Source organism: Ostrea edulis, chromosome 9, assembly GCF_947568905.1.
Source record: "Ostrea edulis chromosome 9, xbOstEdul1.1, whole genome shotgun sequence".
In the NCBI taxonomy this organism is placed as follows: Eukaryota; Metazoa; Mollusca; class Bivalvia; order Ostreida; family Ostreidae; genus Ostrea; species Ostrea edulis.
In genome coordinates, this window is record NC_079172.1 from 53593420 (window position 1) to 53612256 (window position 18837).

The 18837-nt window shown below is 37.3% G+C and overlaps 1 protein-coding gene and 1 long non-coding RNA gene across 4 annotated transcripts in view; one reads left to right on the plus strand and one right to left on the minus strand.

Annotated features, from left to right (window-relative positions):
- Positions 1-5412, plus strand: part of LOC125658391 (steroid 17-alpha-hydroxylase/17,20 lyase-like) — a 28679-nt gene extending 23267 nt beyond the window's left edge. For all 3 annotated transcript variants that reach the window (XM_048889631.2, XM_048889630.2, XM_056149626.1), the window contains exons 6-11: positions 1-151; positions 1821-2032; positions 2116-2244; positions 3815-3919; positions 4086-4217; positions 4685-5412. The exon at positions 1-151 is cut by the window's left edge and continues 5 nt beyond it. In XM_048889631.2, the coding sequence (XP_048745588.1) occupies positions 1-151; positions 1821-2032; positions 2116-2244; positions 3815-3919; positions 4086-4217; positions 4685-5043 (1088 nt within the window). In that variant the 3' untranslated portion in view covers positions 5044-5412. The remainder of the gene's footprint in view (positions 152-1820; positions 2033-2115; positions 2245-3814; positions 3920-4085; positions 4218-4684) is intronic.
- A 4686-nt stretch (positions 5413-10098) lies between these two features.
- Positions 10099-15120, minus strand: LOC125658399 (uncharacterized). Its single transcript, XR_007363730.2, has 4 exons — positions 13437-15120; positions 12097-12158; positions 11752-11825; positions 10099-11557 (listed from the first exon to the last, which is right to left on the minus strand). It is a non-coding gene; the product is annotated as an uncharacterized LOC125658399 (long non-coding RNA).
- Positions 15121-18837: the final 3717 nt, after the last annotated feature.

Consider the following 18837-nt stretch of genomic DNA (forward strand, 5'->3'; position numbering starts at 1 on the left):
ATTTACAAGGGGATCTGCTGGAAGACATGATACAAGACAACTTGGATAAATTCTTGAAGAAAATGGCACAAGAGACAGAACCGTTCTCCTTTAAACATTATGCAGATCTGATGGTTTTTCATCAACTTTACACCATTTGTTTTGGAGAGAAGTAAGTCTTTCGTGCGCTACAATATTGTGTTTGTGAGAAAAGCAACATTTAGATATGCTAAGAAAGTATGTTGATTCAAAATACAAGTGTCTTATCATCTCTCGTAATATACATTTATTTACTAAAGCTTTTTATCCACCATGGCATACAGAACTGGGCAGTGTTGCTGTAAGATTTAATCAAAGTACTGAAAGTATTGGAAAACAGCATGCTTCATGAGATTTGCAACGCAATCCTTTGTCTGGATTTTTTGTATTGAAGTAATGTATACATGTAGTTCATGTACAAATAAGATCAGAAAAAATTAGAAACAATGCATTTTGCATTATTTTACTGATTGACGAGGCCAATACTATCCCTGTCCAGAAACAGGAATGCATCTTTTTTCATCAACTGATGCCATAAATGCATATTCAATAAAGTCCTCAAATAGCAGTATTGTAATAATTTAACCTATTGTAAAGCTTTCAAAATACATCTATGTCAATGTTTTCATAAATTTCTCATCAGAATTCTCAGAGTTTCTTATATATATTCTCTGTTAATTGTTTCTCAAAAATATCACCAGTTTCTTAAAGCATTCTCAATTGTTTCTCATATAAATATTCTCAATACTAATAATTCTAGTAACTATTCTCAGTAGTTTTTCATAAATATTCTCAGTGCTTATCAAAATTAACATTCACTACTCAAGGAAAAAAGATGACTTAGTCCAATTTTGTAGATAGATTTGGCTACATATAAATGTATGCAAACAAAACAACTAAATAAATGAAGATAAACTCAAACACCACAGTGCACAACAACAGAACAGAAGATGTAGACAAGTTTATTTATGTGGAAAACAAGATTTAATGGATATTGTGTTCAAAAGCTATAACAAAAGCCCGTCCCGGAAACCTGGTAAATGTTGGTTAGAACAAGCAACTGAATGTCGCAGAATTTATCCTGTGTTCATGGGCATCTCAAATATATTATATAAAGAAATTCTACGTCTTGCTATGGTTTACATTTAATACTATTACTAACATGTTTGGAACATCGGAACTTTACCGGTGTTCAGTACAGTATAAAATCGGACAATTATACCTGAAGATATTTCTGCTTATCAGTTAGTGTTCAACCCGTACTACCTTGTTTGTAAAATAATGTATTTCTGTCAGAGGTCAGAAAGGCCCGAGGTGTTGTTTTTGGTAAACAGATCATAGTAAGCGCTTTGATAAAGCATCCGAAGGAGTAATTTAGACTTTTGGTTGCATGACTGTAAAGGTTAAGTGTAAACAAGTAACACCAGAAATTCAAGCGAGGGATCAATCGCAGCATCTCGGACCATTCCGTCAGAGGTCGGAAAGGCCCGATATGTTGCTTTGGTACACAGATCATAGGTAGCCCTAGGCCTTTGACGAAGATTTGGTTGCCTAAGAGTTTTGGGTACAGGACAGTAAGCGTTTAGTATAATATGCTAACATACGTTAACCGCTTACATGTACGAAACAGATAATAGGTAGCGCTTTAATGAAGCATCCAGTTACGTAAGGATGTTGGGTTACATGACAGAAAGTGTTTCGCGTAAACACTAACCGTTGAAAAATCTTACTAATTTGATAAAATGCAATGGTTTCACTCTTAATCAACTACATGTACATTAAAATAATATAATCATGCATAGGCGATCCACAGATGACGCGGAGGTAAAGGCACTGATTAAATTAAACGAAGACCTACTAGCTGATTTCGGATCTGGGCTATTGGAAGATATAGTTCCATATCTGAAAGACATCTACCCCACAGCTAGCTGGAAGAAATTTGTCAACACAACTGAACAACTTTTGAATGTTATACGGGCCAAATTTAAGCAACACATGGATACCTTCCGGCCAGGTAAATTACAAAAGAATCTGATTTAAAAGTGCTTCTCAAAGCTTAGATACCATGTTATGATAATTTTTGTCAATGTTTTGAAGGTGTAAATAGGGATTTTATCGACAGTATGCTGATCGCCAGACAAGAAGCAGAGAATGAGGGGGACGAGGCTGTCCTGCAGAAGTTAGACGATACGCACTTGATTCAGACCGTAGCGGACATATTTTTTGGTAGGAAAACTTGTTCGTACAATAAACCAGCGCCCGCATGGTGTTTATTACCGGCGCCCGCATGGAGTTTATTACCGGCGCCCGCATGGTGTATATTACCGGCGCCTGCATGGTGTTTATTACCGGCGCCTGCATGGAGTTTATTACCGGCGCCCGCATGGTGTATATTACCGGCGCCTGCATGGTGTTTATTACCGGCGCCCGCATGGTGTATATTACCGTCGCCTGCATGGTGTTTATTACCGGCGCCTGCATGGTGTTTATTACTGGCGCCTGCATGGTGTCTGTCTTTAATTAAGAACGTATGCGACGTTTCTCAATAATATACATGTACATGTATAATTTTTAATGACATTTCACATACAATTCACTTGCGTTCTATCTCATTTCTACAAAAAAAATCGTGGAGTATATTACCATTTCTGTTATACAATGTGTAAGTTCCCGCGGCAGAACCCAGCGAATCACCAACTGCCTGAAGAGCCACCGGCCTTCAATTGACAGGAGGCGCACCATTATGATCGAGACCTCTTGGTACCGTAACAAGAGAGAATACCACATATGAAGAGGAAATAAAGTACTGACTCAGGTCCTCGCTTTATCCTGCCTCCCCTGGGGGGTAAGCCACAAAACTTGCCCTTGGTACCTCAAGGGTTAAGCCGGCCCCAAAGGTAAACAAAGGTGACCCCCCCCCCCCCCCCCCCCCCCAGTACTGAGGGTGGATAAGCGAAATCCTCAATCGTGGTAATCCCCGAGTTCCGCCAAATGGACTTGTTTAAATACAAGTTCACCCGCCAACAAGCCTTATCGGTGTTCAACTGCTTGACGTATGTCGGATTTCACCCACCGGTCCTTTCGAGAAAACACAAACGTCTAATATATGTAAAGAACGAGTCATACAAACAACCACTTAAAATGGGACTAATATATCTGCAAGTCATCTGGAAATAGTCACCCCCACCCCACCCCTTTCGGCATTTAGTATAAGTTTCAAGACCTCCTTGAGTTCATTGAGAAGCCGAGCATTGCCCCAAGTCGTTAAATGGGTGCCGTCGTACCTAAACAGCTTTCTACCCCCCCCCCCCCCCCCCTTAAATGCATAGTGATGTAGACCAGTAAGGCCTCTACCAAAATTGGATTTACTCCATATCGAATTATCTTAAGTTGTCTTTAAAATAAATAATAAAACTGGCTTAGATCCGCCAAAGCATATTCCCTACTTTACTCTCATTTTTGCTATTTTGGGGTATTTTATCGAAAACGGAAGTAGGTTTTTAATTAATTTTACGATATTTCGTATATATTTCAAATAAACTTCTATTATACCTTATGGATTTCACCTCACATATGAAACAATATTAAAGGTGCAAGCAGTAACTCAGAAGCAAGCGTTTCGGAGTTTAATGGCAAAATTTGTTAATTTATAAGTATATAGATTGTACTGTAGTACGCAATATTCACTATATTCAAAACTATTTTGGCCAGAATTGTTTAAAAAGACATTTTCATGATACAATTGTTCATCTCTTATTCTTACGATTTCTTCATTTTCCAAATATTCTTTGCACAGCTGGAGTTGACACCACCAGAATGACTATGGACTGGTTTGTCTATTACATGACCAGACATCCGGAAATCCAGTCCCAATGCCAGGAGGAAATTGACAGAGTAGTCGGTAAACGTTCAATATACAACGCTAGTTTTATACCTTATCTTTTAGAAATGGGGGGTGGGGTTAAGATTTTAGAAAGGATTCAACCAGTGTTGGTAAATTGGAAAAGTTTCCAGAAGATATTATAAGTGATATTTTGGTTGTACATTTATAATTGCATCTCCCCCAGGTTCAGACCACCCATCAATGAAGCACCGAAACAGCCTGGAGTTTACAGAGGCGTGCTTGTTTGAAACTATGAGACTAGGCAGTGTTGTAGGGTTTGGCATCCCACACATGAACATTTGTGATTCACAAGTCGGTAAATAATGATTTAATTTAATTATCATCTAAGAGAGACTGGACTTCATGTTTTTAAAAGATATGTTAAGGTAGCTCATTACACCAAAATTTTATCTAATGTTTCGTTAAAACACCTTTTTTGGAGTATGATTTCACCATCGAAAGAGTGATACAAACTCGATTATTTAATATGATTTTTTGGTGATAATTTGGACTCTAGAGCATTTTATTTGCAAACAAAGCACCTTTTTTATCATTCCGGGATTAATCACTAAAAAATTATATAAAATAATTGAGAGCTTGTATCACTCTTTCAATGGTGAAGCCATACTTCATAAGAGGTGTTTTAACGAGCCATTGAATAGAATTTTAGTGTAATGAGCTACCTTAAGTGAAAAGATGAATTTCTTACATCTCTCGATATACTACAATCATACTTCATGTTCCAGTAAGTGTCAGGATACAACTTTAATTCTTAACAAACAGGTGGATATGACATTCCCAGTGGCACAACCGTCGTCATCAACCATTGGGCGCTTCACCACGACCCTAAGTATTGGAAGGACCCGGAGAAGTTTGACCCTCATCGATATCTGGACGAAAATGGCAAAATGAAACCAACAAGACCAGAAAGCTGGCTTCCTTTCTCAGCAGGCCGGCGGGTCTGTTTAGGAGAAACGGTAGCCAAGCCGGAAATTCTGTTAATGTGTGCAAATCTTCTAAAGCGATTTAAAATTAGTCTCCCGAATGGTGTCGAACCAAACCTGGATTTCAAGCTGGTTGGATTTGGTGTAGAACTTCCGTCTGAGTACAACATTATTGTAAAGGAGAGATTTGGAAATTAAAATCAATACATGAGCTTAATTTGAAGTATGGAAAGTGAGAAGTTGCAAATTTAGGTCACTTGAATATTCTTCATTCAATAATTGACAGTAATTAATAACGAGTTCATCAATAATTATGATAAAGAAAGATAATCATGCATGTTAATTGGTGGTGATTGACAGCTGTAGTTTAGTAGTTTGTTGCCAGAACACAATATGTTATTAAAGTATACTTTTAGATTGCTGTACACGTAAAGTGTAATTTTTGGTAAGTCATCCTCGAATATAGATGCACTCTCCGGAAGCAGCATAAAATTAATTGAATTCACACGTAAATTGTGATGACATGTTAATTTTATGTGTATATTCAAATAAACTACTTTATCCGTCGATTTTTATCTAAATATAATATCATATTCACATTTGATCATTCGTGTCTCTCCGTGACTGACGTCAGCTGACATCAGCTGTTGATAATGGTATCACCAACTTGAACACACGGATTGTCATTGTATGAATGTATAGAAGCCTGAAGGTATTATCTAAAACCAGAATTGTCGAACGTTTTGTTGCTGTTGATTGGTTTGATTGAAAGATAGCGAAGATAATTATGATGTAAGCTACATGTAACCAAGGATAGGTATCGGATGATAATAATAAATCCGAATTAAAAAGAAAACGTGAGATTCAGGCGGCTTGACAAATCCTAATTCCCATGTGTAATCGACACTGCACGTGTCAGAAATTCATGCAGCGCTACACCTGCTATCGCCAGTACTTTGTATTTTCTTACCGGTAATATAATTTACAGAATTCCTAGCATCAATGAATACATTATTGAGTTATTGACTAAACTGATTTGTTACACTTATTTTTTTTTTTTATTGAAATGATAAATTGAGCCACAGGCACTCGACGTTTTAAATATCTACATGTATAATAAAAAAAATTGTCTTCTTGTAAATATAATATTCACAAGGTATACCATAAGGACTTTATTTCCAGTTCATCATGACGATTCGAGAGGTAAGACATTGACAGAGTTGCTTCTAAACGGTAGGGGTCTAATTATCATGTTATATCGAACTTTGCGCCGAATTTTTTAAGCGATGCAGCTGGTAAAAAAGAAAACCAAGATGGCGGCGTGATATACCTTGTGAATATTATGTTTACAGGAAGACAATTTTTTTTACTATAGATATTTAAAACGTCGAGTGCCTGTGCATTGAGCATTTGAATCAAATGCATGTATCAAAACTTTGCCTCCGTTACGTCCCTTGTTCGTTCTTTTGCGGTGAATAGATCTATTTTCCTACCATGACTATTGTAATTTTCTTATCTATAACTATCAATGACATTTTTCATCAATTTCATTCAACTACAATAATGCAACTTGTATGGAATAAATCACAGGTATAACCTCTTACACTTAGAAAAAATGGAAAACATGAAAGAAGGTAAAGTATTCTAAAAAAGTGAAAACTTAGTTATTCACCGATTGAGAGGGGGGGGGGGGGGGGGATAGAGTACTAATTGGGACAAGTGAAAGTTCGAGTTTACTTGCCCGATGGGCAAGTGAGATAAAAAGTTAATATCTATCCCTGCTTGTACTAATTATAAAGCCTTCGGTCTTAGACCACATCAATAGAGTTAACCAATCAAAATCTGCTGCACAGGCCTATAATCAGTGACTTGTACAGTTGCATCAGCTCCCACACAAGTTCTCACAGATCTACTTTTTTCCGTAGAGGCCACCATACGAGTACGAGAGGAGTATTAATAAGTACTAATAATTACATCTAAGTAACAAACATTAAAAAGCTCAATCATTTGATATAACGTAGGTAAATAGATATCACAATATCTCGTGTTACGGTGTATGTGGGCTAAACATGCTCTCACTTGTGTGCGTATGAATACAGTTACTAATAACAATACCATAAACAAATGTAGTTCTTTCAGGTTAGATGTAATAGGTTTGGTTTGGATTTTTACTGTTTAACATCCCACTCAAGAATATTTTACCCATATGGAGACGTCACCATTGCCAGTCAAGAGCTGCAAAATTTAGGTCTTTGCTCACCGCTTACGGCCTTTGAGCAGGGATGGATCTTTTCGTGACACATCTGATGTGACACGGGGCCTCGATTTTCGCGGTCTCATTCGAAGGACCGCCCCATTTAGTCGCCTCTTACGACAATCAAGGACCTCAAACTCCCCGTCGAGGCCTCATTACGTCACCTACGAATAGAACTCTCCTATGTGACGCACCACAATATACATATTTGTATATTGTGAGTCCGCGATTATCACGCAGACAAATTACACTAAAGAAGTAGTTCGCAGTTAAAAGTCTGAAGATATTAATATTAAGAGAATTAATATAAAAGTATGGATTTTATTTTAAACATAAAATGATCAAAAGATCATTAAAAAGTAGGGAGACTCTGTTCAAATTATTGTGTAAAGTAATGAATTTGATGTTTACGTTCTTGTTTTGAAAGTTGGTTACGTTTGACGTTATGTTTTTTCGTCATTCTACAGTGACGTCACAGTATACGCGGCTTAAGAAATCGCTATCCCATAATGCCTAAGTGGAAGAGTTTGGTTTGTGAGCAAACGAACTCTGGTGGAAGTTTGGCAAGGACCTATTCTAACCCGGGTCCTCACAGGATAGTATGTAATAAATGACAACAAAGTACGTAATAAATAGCATTGAAGTATTAACCTAGAATTATTAAAGAACATTAATTCACTTGTCTAAATGAATCATATAGTAAATACTATTTCACAGATATCGTAAATGTCTTCGTCACCAAACCGGAAGTGACGAGTAATACTGCACTCGTACAAAGATGGTGGCAGCTAAAATATTATTATCCATCCGGGAAAGGCTATAAGCCCGTGAACTGATCCGACCGGAAACTCCGTGCACTCAAACACACACAAATTGCATACGTCATACCTTATACTTTCGTTTTCCTATATATGATGCTGTACTCTGTTCACGGGCCTGATTCTAACACGAATTAAAATGTGATCCAGTTTCCGGGCCTGACTTTAATACTAATTAGGATAAGATTCAGTTCACGGGCCTCTAATTAGGATATGATCCAGTTCACGGGCCTGACTCTAACACTAATTAGGATGTGATTGAGTTCACGGGACTGCTTCTAACACTAATTAGGATGTGATTCAGTTCACAGGCCTGACTCTAACACCAATTAAGATGTGATTCAGTTCACGGGCCTCTAATTAGGATATGATCCAGTTCACGGGCCTGACTCTAACACTAATGAGGATGTGATCCAGTTCACGGACCTAATTCTAACACTAATTAGGATGTGATTGAGTACACGGGCCTGATTTTAACACTAATTAGGATATGATCCAGTTCACAGACCCAATTCTAACACTAATTAGGATGTGATCGAGTACACGGGCCTGATTTTAACCTAATTAGGATATGATCCAGTTCACGGACCTAGGATGTGATCCAGTTCACGGGCCTAATTCTAACACTAATTAGGATATGATTGAGTTCACGGACCTGATTCTAACACTAATTAGGATATGATCCAGTTCACGGACCTCATTCTAACACTAATTAAGATGTGATTCAGTGCACTGGCCTCTAATTAGGATGTGATCCAGTTCACGGGCCTGACTCTAACACTAATTAGGATATGATCCAGTTCACGGACCTAATTCTAACACTAATTAGGATGTGATTGAGTACACGGGCCTGATTCTAACACTAATTAGGATATGATCCAGTTCACGGGCCTAATTTTAACACTGATTAAGATGTGATTCAGTTCACGGGCCTCTAAATAGGATATGATCCAGTTCACGGGTCTGACTCTACCACTAATTAAGATGTGATTGAGTTCACGGGCCTGATTCTAACACTAATTAGGATATGAACCAGTTCACGGGCCTAATTCTAACACTAATTAAGATGTGATTCAGTTCACGGGCCTCTAATTAGGATATGATTCAGTTCACAGGCCTGACTCTAACACTAATTAGGATGTGATTGAGTTCACGGGCCTGATTCTAACACTAATTAGGATATGATCCAGTTCACGGGCCTAATTCTAACACTGATTAAGATGTGATTCAGTCCACGGGCCTCTAATTAGGATATGATCCAGTTCACGGGCCTGATTCTAACACTAATTAACATGTGATTGATTTCACGGGCCTGATTCTAACACTAATTAGGATATGATTCAGTTCACGGGCCTGATTCTAATACTAATTAGGATATGATCCAGTTCACGTGCATCTAATCCAATCCTTGTAAACCCTAACCCAGTCCTTGTAGAGCATAGCTTAGTCCCTATAGAGGATAACCTATTCCCTGTAAAGTATAACCCAGTCCCTGTAGAGTATAACCCAGTCCCTGTAGGGCCTAACCTAGTCCCTGTAGAGCCTAACCTAGTCCCTGTAGAGCCTTACACTGTCTTAGCCTATAAAATGCAACTTTGTCTCTGTACAACAGTATCGTATTTCACTGATAATAAATTTTCCATACATGTTTATTATTAGTTTAATCATCAGGCACAATTTAAGAGTCTCGTGGGGATTCGGGTTAGAATAGATCCTCAGTACCCCCTTTGCTTGTCGTAAGAGGCGATTAAATGGGGCGGTCCTTCGGATGAGACCGCAAAAACAGAGGTCCTGTGTCACAGCAGGTGTGGGACAATAAAGATCCCTCCCTGCTCAATGGCTATAAGCGCCGAGCATAGGCCTAAATTTTACAGCCCTTCACCGGCAGTGGTGACGTCTCAATGTGAGTGAAATATTCTCGAGAGGGACGTTTAACAATATTCAATCAATCAATCACAATTGAATAAATACCCAGTCTCTCTGTGTTATAGACTTTACCAGTCATCTTGAGCTAAATCAACATTTTTGTGCCAGACCCATTTTTGTGTGCATCATAACTCAGTATTTCTATAAATAGTTGAATCTGCAACTACTACATGTAAGAGCTTGACGTATTTGACAGACATTTTTTTCCACAATTTCCTCTGGTACTTAGTCTTGATTTTAATTAAGAAGAAAAAGTTGAACAGATAACAGTTTTATTATCAAGACCTTAGACATACAATGATTACATTATCACATTGTTGTAACCTTTGACATTGAAATATTTTCCAGATACATGTACTTATGAAAGAACTGGCTCGCATTCTACCTCATGCTCCAAGATTGCGTAGCAATAGTAACACATGATGGCTATATTAGACAGATTGATAATGATGGGTAATCAGATCAAACATCCTTAATATAAATCAAATTTACATAATCTGTTCAGAATTGATTATATATTACTGGGTAATTAAGGGGTCTTTCATGAAAAGAAATGAAACATCTTTAAGTTTTCATAAAACATATGAAACAACAATTTTATCTTTCTTTCAGTGATTAATTGGTAAACGCATTAAACGGTTCAATGTTCCATGGGAAATACAACATAACTATTTATTCTATATGTTGAACAAGAGGCCCATGGGCCACATCGCTCACCTGAGCCACCTTGGCTCATATTAAAAGATTTTTCCTAAATAATTGTATGTAAAACTTTGATTCTCTATTGTGGCCCCATACAACCCCTAGAGACCATGATTTCAATAAACTTGAATCTGTACTATGTCAGGAAGCTTTCATGTACATTTCAGCTCTTCTGGTCCAGTGGTTCTTGATAAAAAAAAAATTAAATGACCCACCCTATTTTTGTGGTCATCTCCCCTTTGAAGAGGGCATGGCCCTTCATTTGAACAAACTCGAAAGCCCTTTACCCAAGGATACTTTTGGCTAAGTTTAGTTATTACTGGCCCAGTGCTTCTGGAGAAAATATAAAATGTTTAATCACGGACAGACAATGAGCAACAGGCGATCAGAAAAGCTCACTTGAGCTTTCAGCTCAGGTGAACTAAAAAGTATTTACGTATGGAATAATTTTCTTCATATGTCTTTTTTCATCCAATGCTATTTCTCCCCACTTTTAAATTAACGTTCAGATTTAAAATACATCAGAGTTTCCTGTAAATATGCATATCGATATGTGATATATGTCCTTATCAACTACAGAGTTTCATAATACTGCCTTGCACGTGAGTTAAAACAGTATACCCTTTACAAGTCGTTGCCTGCAGTATATATTAACCTCTCTATGATAAGAATGAGTTGAATTAAACAATGCTATAATTCTAATATACAAATGATCCATGTGTACATGTATACTCTCCAAAGAAAACAATTTAAACAATGTTAATGTTGCTGAAGAAAATTTACCACAAAGCAAAAGAAATGCAAAAGTTTGGCATCGGATCAAGTGCCTTTGACCTTGTTGACAATATACAATTACAAACAAAAGAAATAATAATAATTTATTCGTTTTGTGAGTGCACACTCAGTGGAGGTGTATCTTCTGTTGGCCTCCTCATATGCCATTCCTGTTTTGGAACAAATGAGAACAACGGCCTCTTTTAACATCACTAGGGGCAGGTAGTGAGCTGCCATTCTGGAGAGCAAACAAAATTCTATGAAAATGTAAACTTTAAATATTGTGCAATCATAATAAACTATACTGTCTTTAAAAAATTTAAAGGTTGAAAAAGCATAACATACATAAATATACTATATTAAATTAGTTTTTATTGTTTCAAGGATGATATGTTTAAGTTCTAGATATGAATTACTGGTAAGTAGCCTTACAGTGGATAATTTAGAAAAAAAATTACTGAGGTCTTCATTTTGCAAGCCTTGCAGTGTTCTGTATTTGGTAAAATCTGAAATAGATATTGAAAAAAATATTATATTCAAAACATGATAAAATCATGAACTCTTTGGGAATAATTTATGATTCAATTGCAACTACATGTAGGATCGTCTATGAAATAGACATGAATGCCCTTTCTTGCAGAGTGGTGAGAAATCAACACACAGAACAATAGATGGAAGGAAGGACATAATTTAGATAATTATAACAACCATTATACAACCTAGCCATATACATGCTTGGATATGAAAAGTATCAATATTAAATGGGAGTATCTCTACCCATGACGAGCCTTGCTGCACATCATTCTGTATCTGAGTATATTTAGAACATGTCCCAGTTCCTAAAAATAAAAGAGTCGGATTAGAAAGCTTTAATATGTTATGTGATGCACTACTTGTGTAAAAATTGAGGAAACATGTTCATTCAACTTCATAAAGATGTGTATTTTGGATCCATACCCAAAATATATATTGACTAATTCCTATCATATCAAAGTAATCAAAATGTGAGCTGCTGATTCTTTAGAAAATTACTTTCATACCAATATATCAATATACTTTCCCCAAAGCAGTAAAGTTTAATATATTTATTGAACGGATTTTTTTCATAAACTGGTGGTGTTTTTCATGGTCTTCTTCCTCACTGGAAAAATACTGTTGTCTTGTTAATACATGGTTTTGAAGTGGACATTGTTTTCAGAAGTAAGGATGTAGATGTAAATCATGTTTTCCCCACAACCCCTGGCCAATGGATTTGAATAATTAGGAGCTAGGATGAACTAAAAATTGTCTACCACAGCCACATACAAACAAGAGGCCCAAGGGCCACATCGCTCACCTGAGTCACTTTGGCTCATACATATGTATTTAAAGATTTTTCCTATATATTTGTATGCAAAACTTTGATCCCCCATGTGACCCCATCCTACCCCTGGGAGCCATAATTTTCACAAACTGAAATCTGAAATATGTCAGGAAGCTTTCATGTCAATATCAGCTTTTCTGGCTCAGTGGTTCTTGAGAAAAAGATTTTTAAACATTTTCCTTATATATTTGTATGTAAAACTTTGATCCCCTATTGTGACCCCATCCAACACCCGGGGTCCATGATTTGAACAAACTTGAACCTGCATTATGTTAGAAAGCTTTCATGTAAATATCAGTTTTTCTGGATCAGTGGTTCTTGAGAAGATTTTTAAACATTTTCCTTATATATTTGTATGTAAAACTTTGATCCCCTATTGTGGCCCCATCCAACCTCCAGGGGCCATGATTTTAATAAACTTGAATTTGTACTATGCCAGTAAGCTGTCATGTAAATTTCAGCTTTTCTGGCCGAGTGGCTCTTGATTAGAAGATTTTTGAATGACCCCACCCTATTTTTGCATTTTTGTGATTATCTCCCCTTTGAAAGGGACATGACCCTTCTTTTGAACAAACTTGAAAGCCCTTCACTCAAGGATGCTTTGTGGGAAGTTTGGTTGAAATTGGTCCAGCAGTTCTTGAGAAGAAGTCGAAAATGTAAAACGTTTATGACGACGACAGACAACGGGCAAATTTTGATCAGAAAAGCTCACTTGAGCCTTTGGCTCAGGTGAGCTAAAAATATAAATGCTCACCATTTACGAATATCACAGTTTATCATTCCTGTCGGTGCATGGAGTAAACTGCCAATCTGCAAGATATTTAATTATCAAATACTTTTATGCTATTCTCTAAACTGAGCACACTAAAACCTGTAATTCATATAATACAACACAAGAGATGTTTCTAAAACACATATGCCCCCCAAGTTGCAACATTGAAAGGGTTATACCCGTGCCTCATTTAATTGATAGTAGTATCACCAATTCAAAATATTGAGTAGACAATACCTTCCTATGTCAAGGGTGGACTGACCATGTGACCTAAGAATCAATAGGGGTCATCTACTCCTTATATATGCTGTACAAGTGTACCAAGTTTGTTGTCAATCAACCAATTAATTCGTAAAATATAGGAAACATCCCCCTTAATGTATTGAATAGTATGGAGGAGAAAGCATGGGCAGGAAGATAGACATGAACTCTGATAAGCCATATAGGAGGAGAAGCGTTCACAAACTATTTTATACCCTACACCCCTCAGATCCACTTTAACTTTAAGGATAGCAATTGGATCCTCCTGTCCCTACAACTTGCACATCTACAAATGGTATTGAAGCATTGTACAAATTCTCAAGTCTATCAGATAAGCCATATAGGAGAAGTGTTCACAAGGTATTTTAACATCCCCCACCCCTTTTAGATCCACTATATCTTTTAGGAAAAACTTTGGATCCTCCCATTCTGACAATATGCACATCTACAAATGACAATTAAGCATTGTACAAAGTTTCAAGTCTATCCAATAAGCCATATGGGAGGAGAAGAGTTCATAAGCTATTTTACATCTTCCACCCCTCTTAGATCCACTATAACTCTTAGGAAAACAATTGGATCCTCCCGTCCCAACAATATTCACATCTGCAAATGACAATGAAGCATTGTACAAAGTTTCAAGTCTATCTGATAAGCCATATAGGTGGAGAAGCGTTCACAAGATTTTGTGACAGAAGGAAGGACGGACAGAAAGTACAAATACAATATGTCTCCCCCTGGAAGAGCCAAGAGGGAAGATATAATTATATGAGTTTATATACACACAGCACTAAACATAACTTAAAGTAATTCCACCCTCCTATGATGTCATCAGATTTTGCAAAATCAATGATTTATTTAGATTTATGCATGATAGGAACATAAATTTTGTTAGTCTTTTCCGATAGTTATTGTAAAAAAAAAAAAAACCCTGTTAAAACAAGAGGTACTGTGAGCAATGCTCACTAAGAATACCCCCCGCTTACCCCAATCTCCTAAAGGGTGTTGGAAATAGGTAAAACTTCAATATTATGATCCAAAAGGTATCTAGGAACACAGCATCTCCATGCGATGAAAAAAGCCGTTAAAGAATTTAAATGGAAACCATATTGCTACTTTGATGTCCAGTGCGCGTGACTTTTGACCCCAAAATCGATAGGGAACATCTTCATCCCATGGGTAGTCCATATATATGATATGGTGACGGTAGGTGGAAAGGATAATGCTTTAGAGCCCGGAAACCATTGCGTCAACAGACGGACGGACGGACAGACAGACGGACAACCCGATTCCAGTATACCCCCCCCCCCACAACTTGTTGCGGGGGGTATAATAAACTATTTCAAAAGTCTAAGTTATAGATGAATAATCAATGATACGATTTAAATCAAAATAGATGTGTGTAACATTTCACTATAAAGAGTTGTATGAAAATGTGATTTGTTGAAATAAATAATAATGCTATAATTCTAATTAGAGGCCTGTGATCTTAATCACATCCTAATTAGTGTTAGAGTCAGCCCCCTGAACTGGAGCATATCCTAATTAGTGTTAGAATCAGGCCCGTGAACTGGATCATATCCTAATTAGTGTTAGAATCAGGCCTGTGAACTCAATCACATGCTAATTAGTGTTAGAATCAGGCCCGTGAACTCAATCACATGCTAATTAGTGTTAGAATCAGGCCCGTGAACTCAATCACATTTTAATTAGTGTTAGAATCAGGCCCGTGAACTGGATCATATCCTAATTAGTTTTAGAATCAGGCCCGTGAACTCAATCACATTTTACTTAGTGTTAGAATTAGGCCCGTGAACTCAATCAAATTTAATTAGTGTTAGAATCAGGCCCGTGAAGTCAATCACATGCTAGTTAGTGTTAGAATCAGGCCCGTGAACTGGATCACATTTTGATTAGTGTTAGAATCAGGCCCGTGAACTGAATCACATGCTAATTAGTGTTAGAATCAGGCCCGTGAACTCAATCACATGCTAGTTAGTGTTAGAATCAGGCCCGTGAACTGGATCACATTTTAATTAGTGTTAGAATCAGGCCCGTGAACTGGATCATATCCTAATTAGTGTTAGAATCAGGCCCGTGAACTCAATCACATGTTAATTAGTGTTAGAATCAGGACCGTGAACTCAATCACATCCTAATTAGTGTTAGAATCAAGCCCGTGAACTCAATCAAATTTTACGTAGTGTTAGAATCAGGCCCGTGAACTCAATCAAATGCTAATTAGTATTAGAATCAGGCCCGTGAACTCAATCACATGCTAATTAGTGTTAGAATCAGGCCCGTGAACTCAATCACATTTTAATTAGTGTTAAAAACAGGCCCGTGAACTGGATCATATCCTGATTAGTTTTAGAATCAGGCCCGTGAACTCAATCACATTTTACTTAGTGTTAGAATTAGGCCCGTGAACTCAATCAAATTTAATTAGTGTTAGAATCAGGCCCGTGAAGTCAATCACATGCTAGTTAGTGTTAGAATCAGGCCCGTGAACTGGATCACATTTTGATTAGTGTTAGAATCAGGCCCGTGAACTGGATCATATCCTAATTAGTATTAGAATCAGGCCCGTGAACTGAATCACATGCTAATTAGTGTTAGAATCAGGCCCGTGAACTGAATCACATGCTAGTTAGTGTTAGAATCAGGCCCGTGAACTGGATCACATTTTAATTAGTGTTAGAATCAAGCCCGTGAACTGGATCATATCCTGATTAGTTTTAGAATCAGGCCCGTGAACTCAATCACATTTTACTTAGTGTTAGAATTAGGCCCGTGAACTCAATCAAATTTAATTAGTGTTAGAATCAGGCCCGTGAAGTCAACCACATGCTAGTTAGTGTTAGAATCAGGCCCGTGAACTGGATCACATTTTGATTAGTGTTAGAATCAGGCCCGTGAACTGGATCATATCCTAATTAGTGTTAGAAGCAGGCCCGTGAACTCAATCACATGCTAGTTAGTGTTAAAATCAGGCCCGTAAACTGGATCACATTTTAGTTTGTGTTAGAATCAGGCCCGTGAACTGGATCATATCCTGATTAGTTTTAGAATCAGGCCCGTGAACTCAATCACATTTTACTTAGTGTTAGAATTAGGCCCGTGAACTCAATCACATCACATGCTAATTAGTGTTAGAATCAGGACCGTGAACTGGATCACATTTTAATTAATGTTAGAATCAGGCCCGTGAACTGGATCATATCCTAATTAGTGTCAGAATCAGGCCCGTGAACTGGATCACATGCTAATTAGTGTTAGAATCAGGACCGTGAACTGGATCACATTTTAATTAATGTTAGAATCAGGCCCGTGAACTGGATCATATCCTAATTAGTGTTAGAATCAGGCCCGTGAACTCAATCACATGCTAATTAGTATTAGACTCAGGCCCGTGAACTCAATCACATGCTAATTAGTGTTAGAATCAGGCCCGTGAACTCAATCACATGCCTATTGGTGTTAGAATCAGGCTCGTGAACTGGATCACATTTTAATTAGTGTTAGAATCAGGCCCGTAAACTGGATCATATCCTGATTAGTGTTAGAATCAGGCCCGTGAGTAAAAACGAAAGTAAATTGTATGACGTATGCAATTTGTGTGTGTTTGAGTTCACGGAACTTCCGATTGTATCAGTTCACGGGCTTATAGACCCTGCCTAGTAATACACAATACAATGTCACAAATCATTATCTAAAGGTATATATATATATATATATATATATATATATATATATATATATATATATGCTCCAATGTTCATGTTGGATTTTGATAAAGTGCCCTGATATTCTATGAATAAAATGAAACACAAAAATCCCATGGGGATCCGGGTTAGAATAGGTCCTCAGTACCCCTTGCTTGTCGTAAAAGGCGGTCCTTCGGGTGAGACCGCGAAAACCAAGGTCCCGTGTCACAGCAGGTGTGGCACGATAAAGATCCCTCCCTGCTCAATGGCCATAAGCGCCGAGCATAGGCTTAAATTTTGCAACCCTTCACCGTCAGTGGTGACGTCTCCATCTGAGTGAAATATTCTCCAGAGGGACGTTAAACAATATTCATTCAATCAATCAATGAAACACAAAACTTTATTCAATATCGAGGCAGGTTACTGACAAACAAGTTAATGTTACAGGGGTATCAACAGTAGTTTAACCCTTTCTCTACCGGCACATTTTAGAGGTTTTTAAAGACTAAATGACAGTATTTTTAAATCGATTTAAATCTGCATGGATCACGATTTGGGGTAGGCATATGACATGTAATTTTGTTAGGAATTGGACAGGGAACAATTTCTTATAAAATTTGTCAATGTATCCCATGACCTCAAATAGGTCTACGGGGTCAAAGGTCATACAAGTGCACATTCTTGCAATCTTTTTCCTCTGAAATATATGTTTGAAAACAAATTGTCTATTGCGCAAATCCAGACACATCTGAGTCGAAACGTCGGTCGAAGCATAAACCGTCACCGACTCCGGCATTTACACGTTTTCCAGAATCAAAATATGAATGCTTGCGAAGAGAAGTCGATGAAGGCTATGCCTCTCGACTTCTCTAAAGAGAATAGGGTTACCCCATATCCAAGACATTCGACTTTTAATTTACTCGTAGCAAATAATGTGACCAGTCTTGCTTCACTAGCAAACAGTGCGCACACCTGTCCTTGACCTTTTAACCTTGAAAAAATGTACCATTACATGAACAATACCAAAGAAGGATAATTTAAAATCTTGTCTTTATATTAGCTGAAAAATACATATACATGTATAGAGTAATGCAAAAATCAAGAAGGTGAAAATCACTTTGTAGATATTTACTATGATATCCCCCTCCCCATCTAATTTTATTTCCTAGAAAATAAATTGCCCAATTAGGTTATTTCTTTTTTAATTGAAGAAATGCCCACCCCAGAATCAAATGCGTGTCCCCTTTCTTGATAAAAAAAAAAAATAGTAGAAATATCTCATTTCCAAATCTTCAATCCACCCCTCCTACTTTTTAAAATTTTCTCTGTTACATGTGTATGGTTATATTTGTATTTTCTTATCCTTATGAATTCATAAATTTTGTACATGAGGATCACAAGTGAATTATTTTATT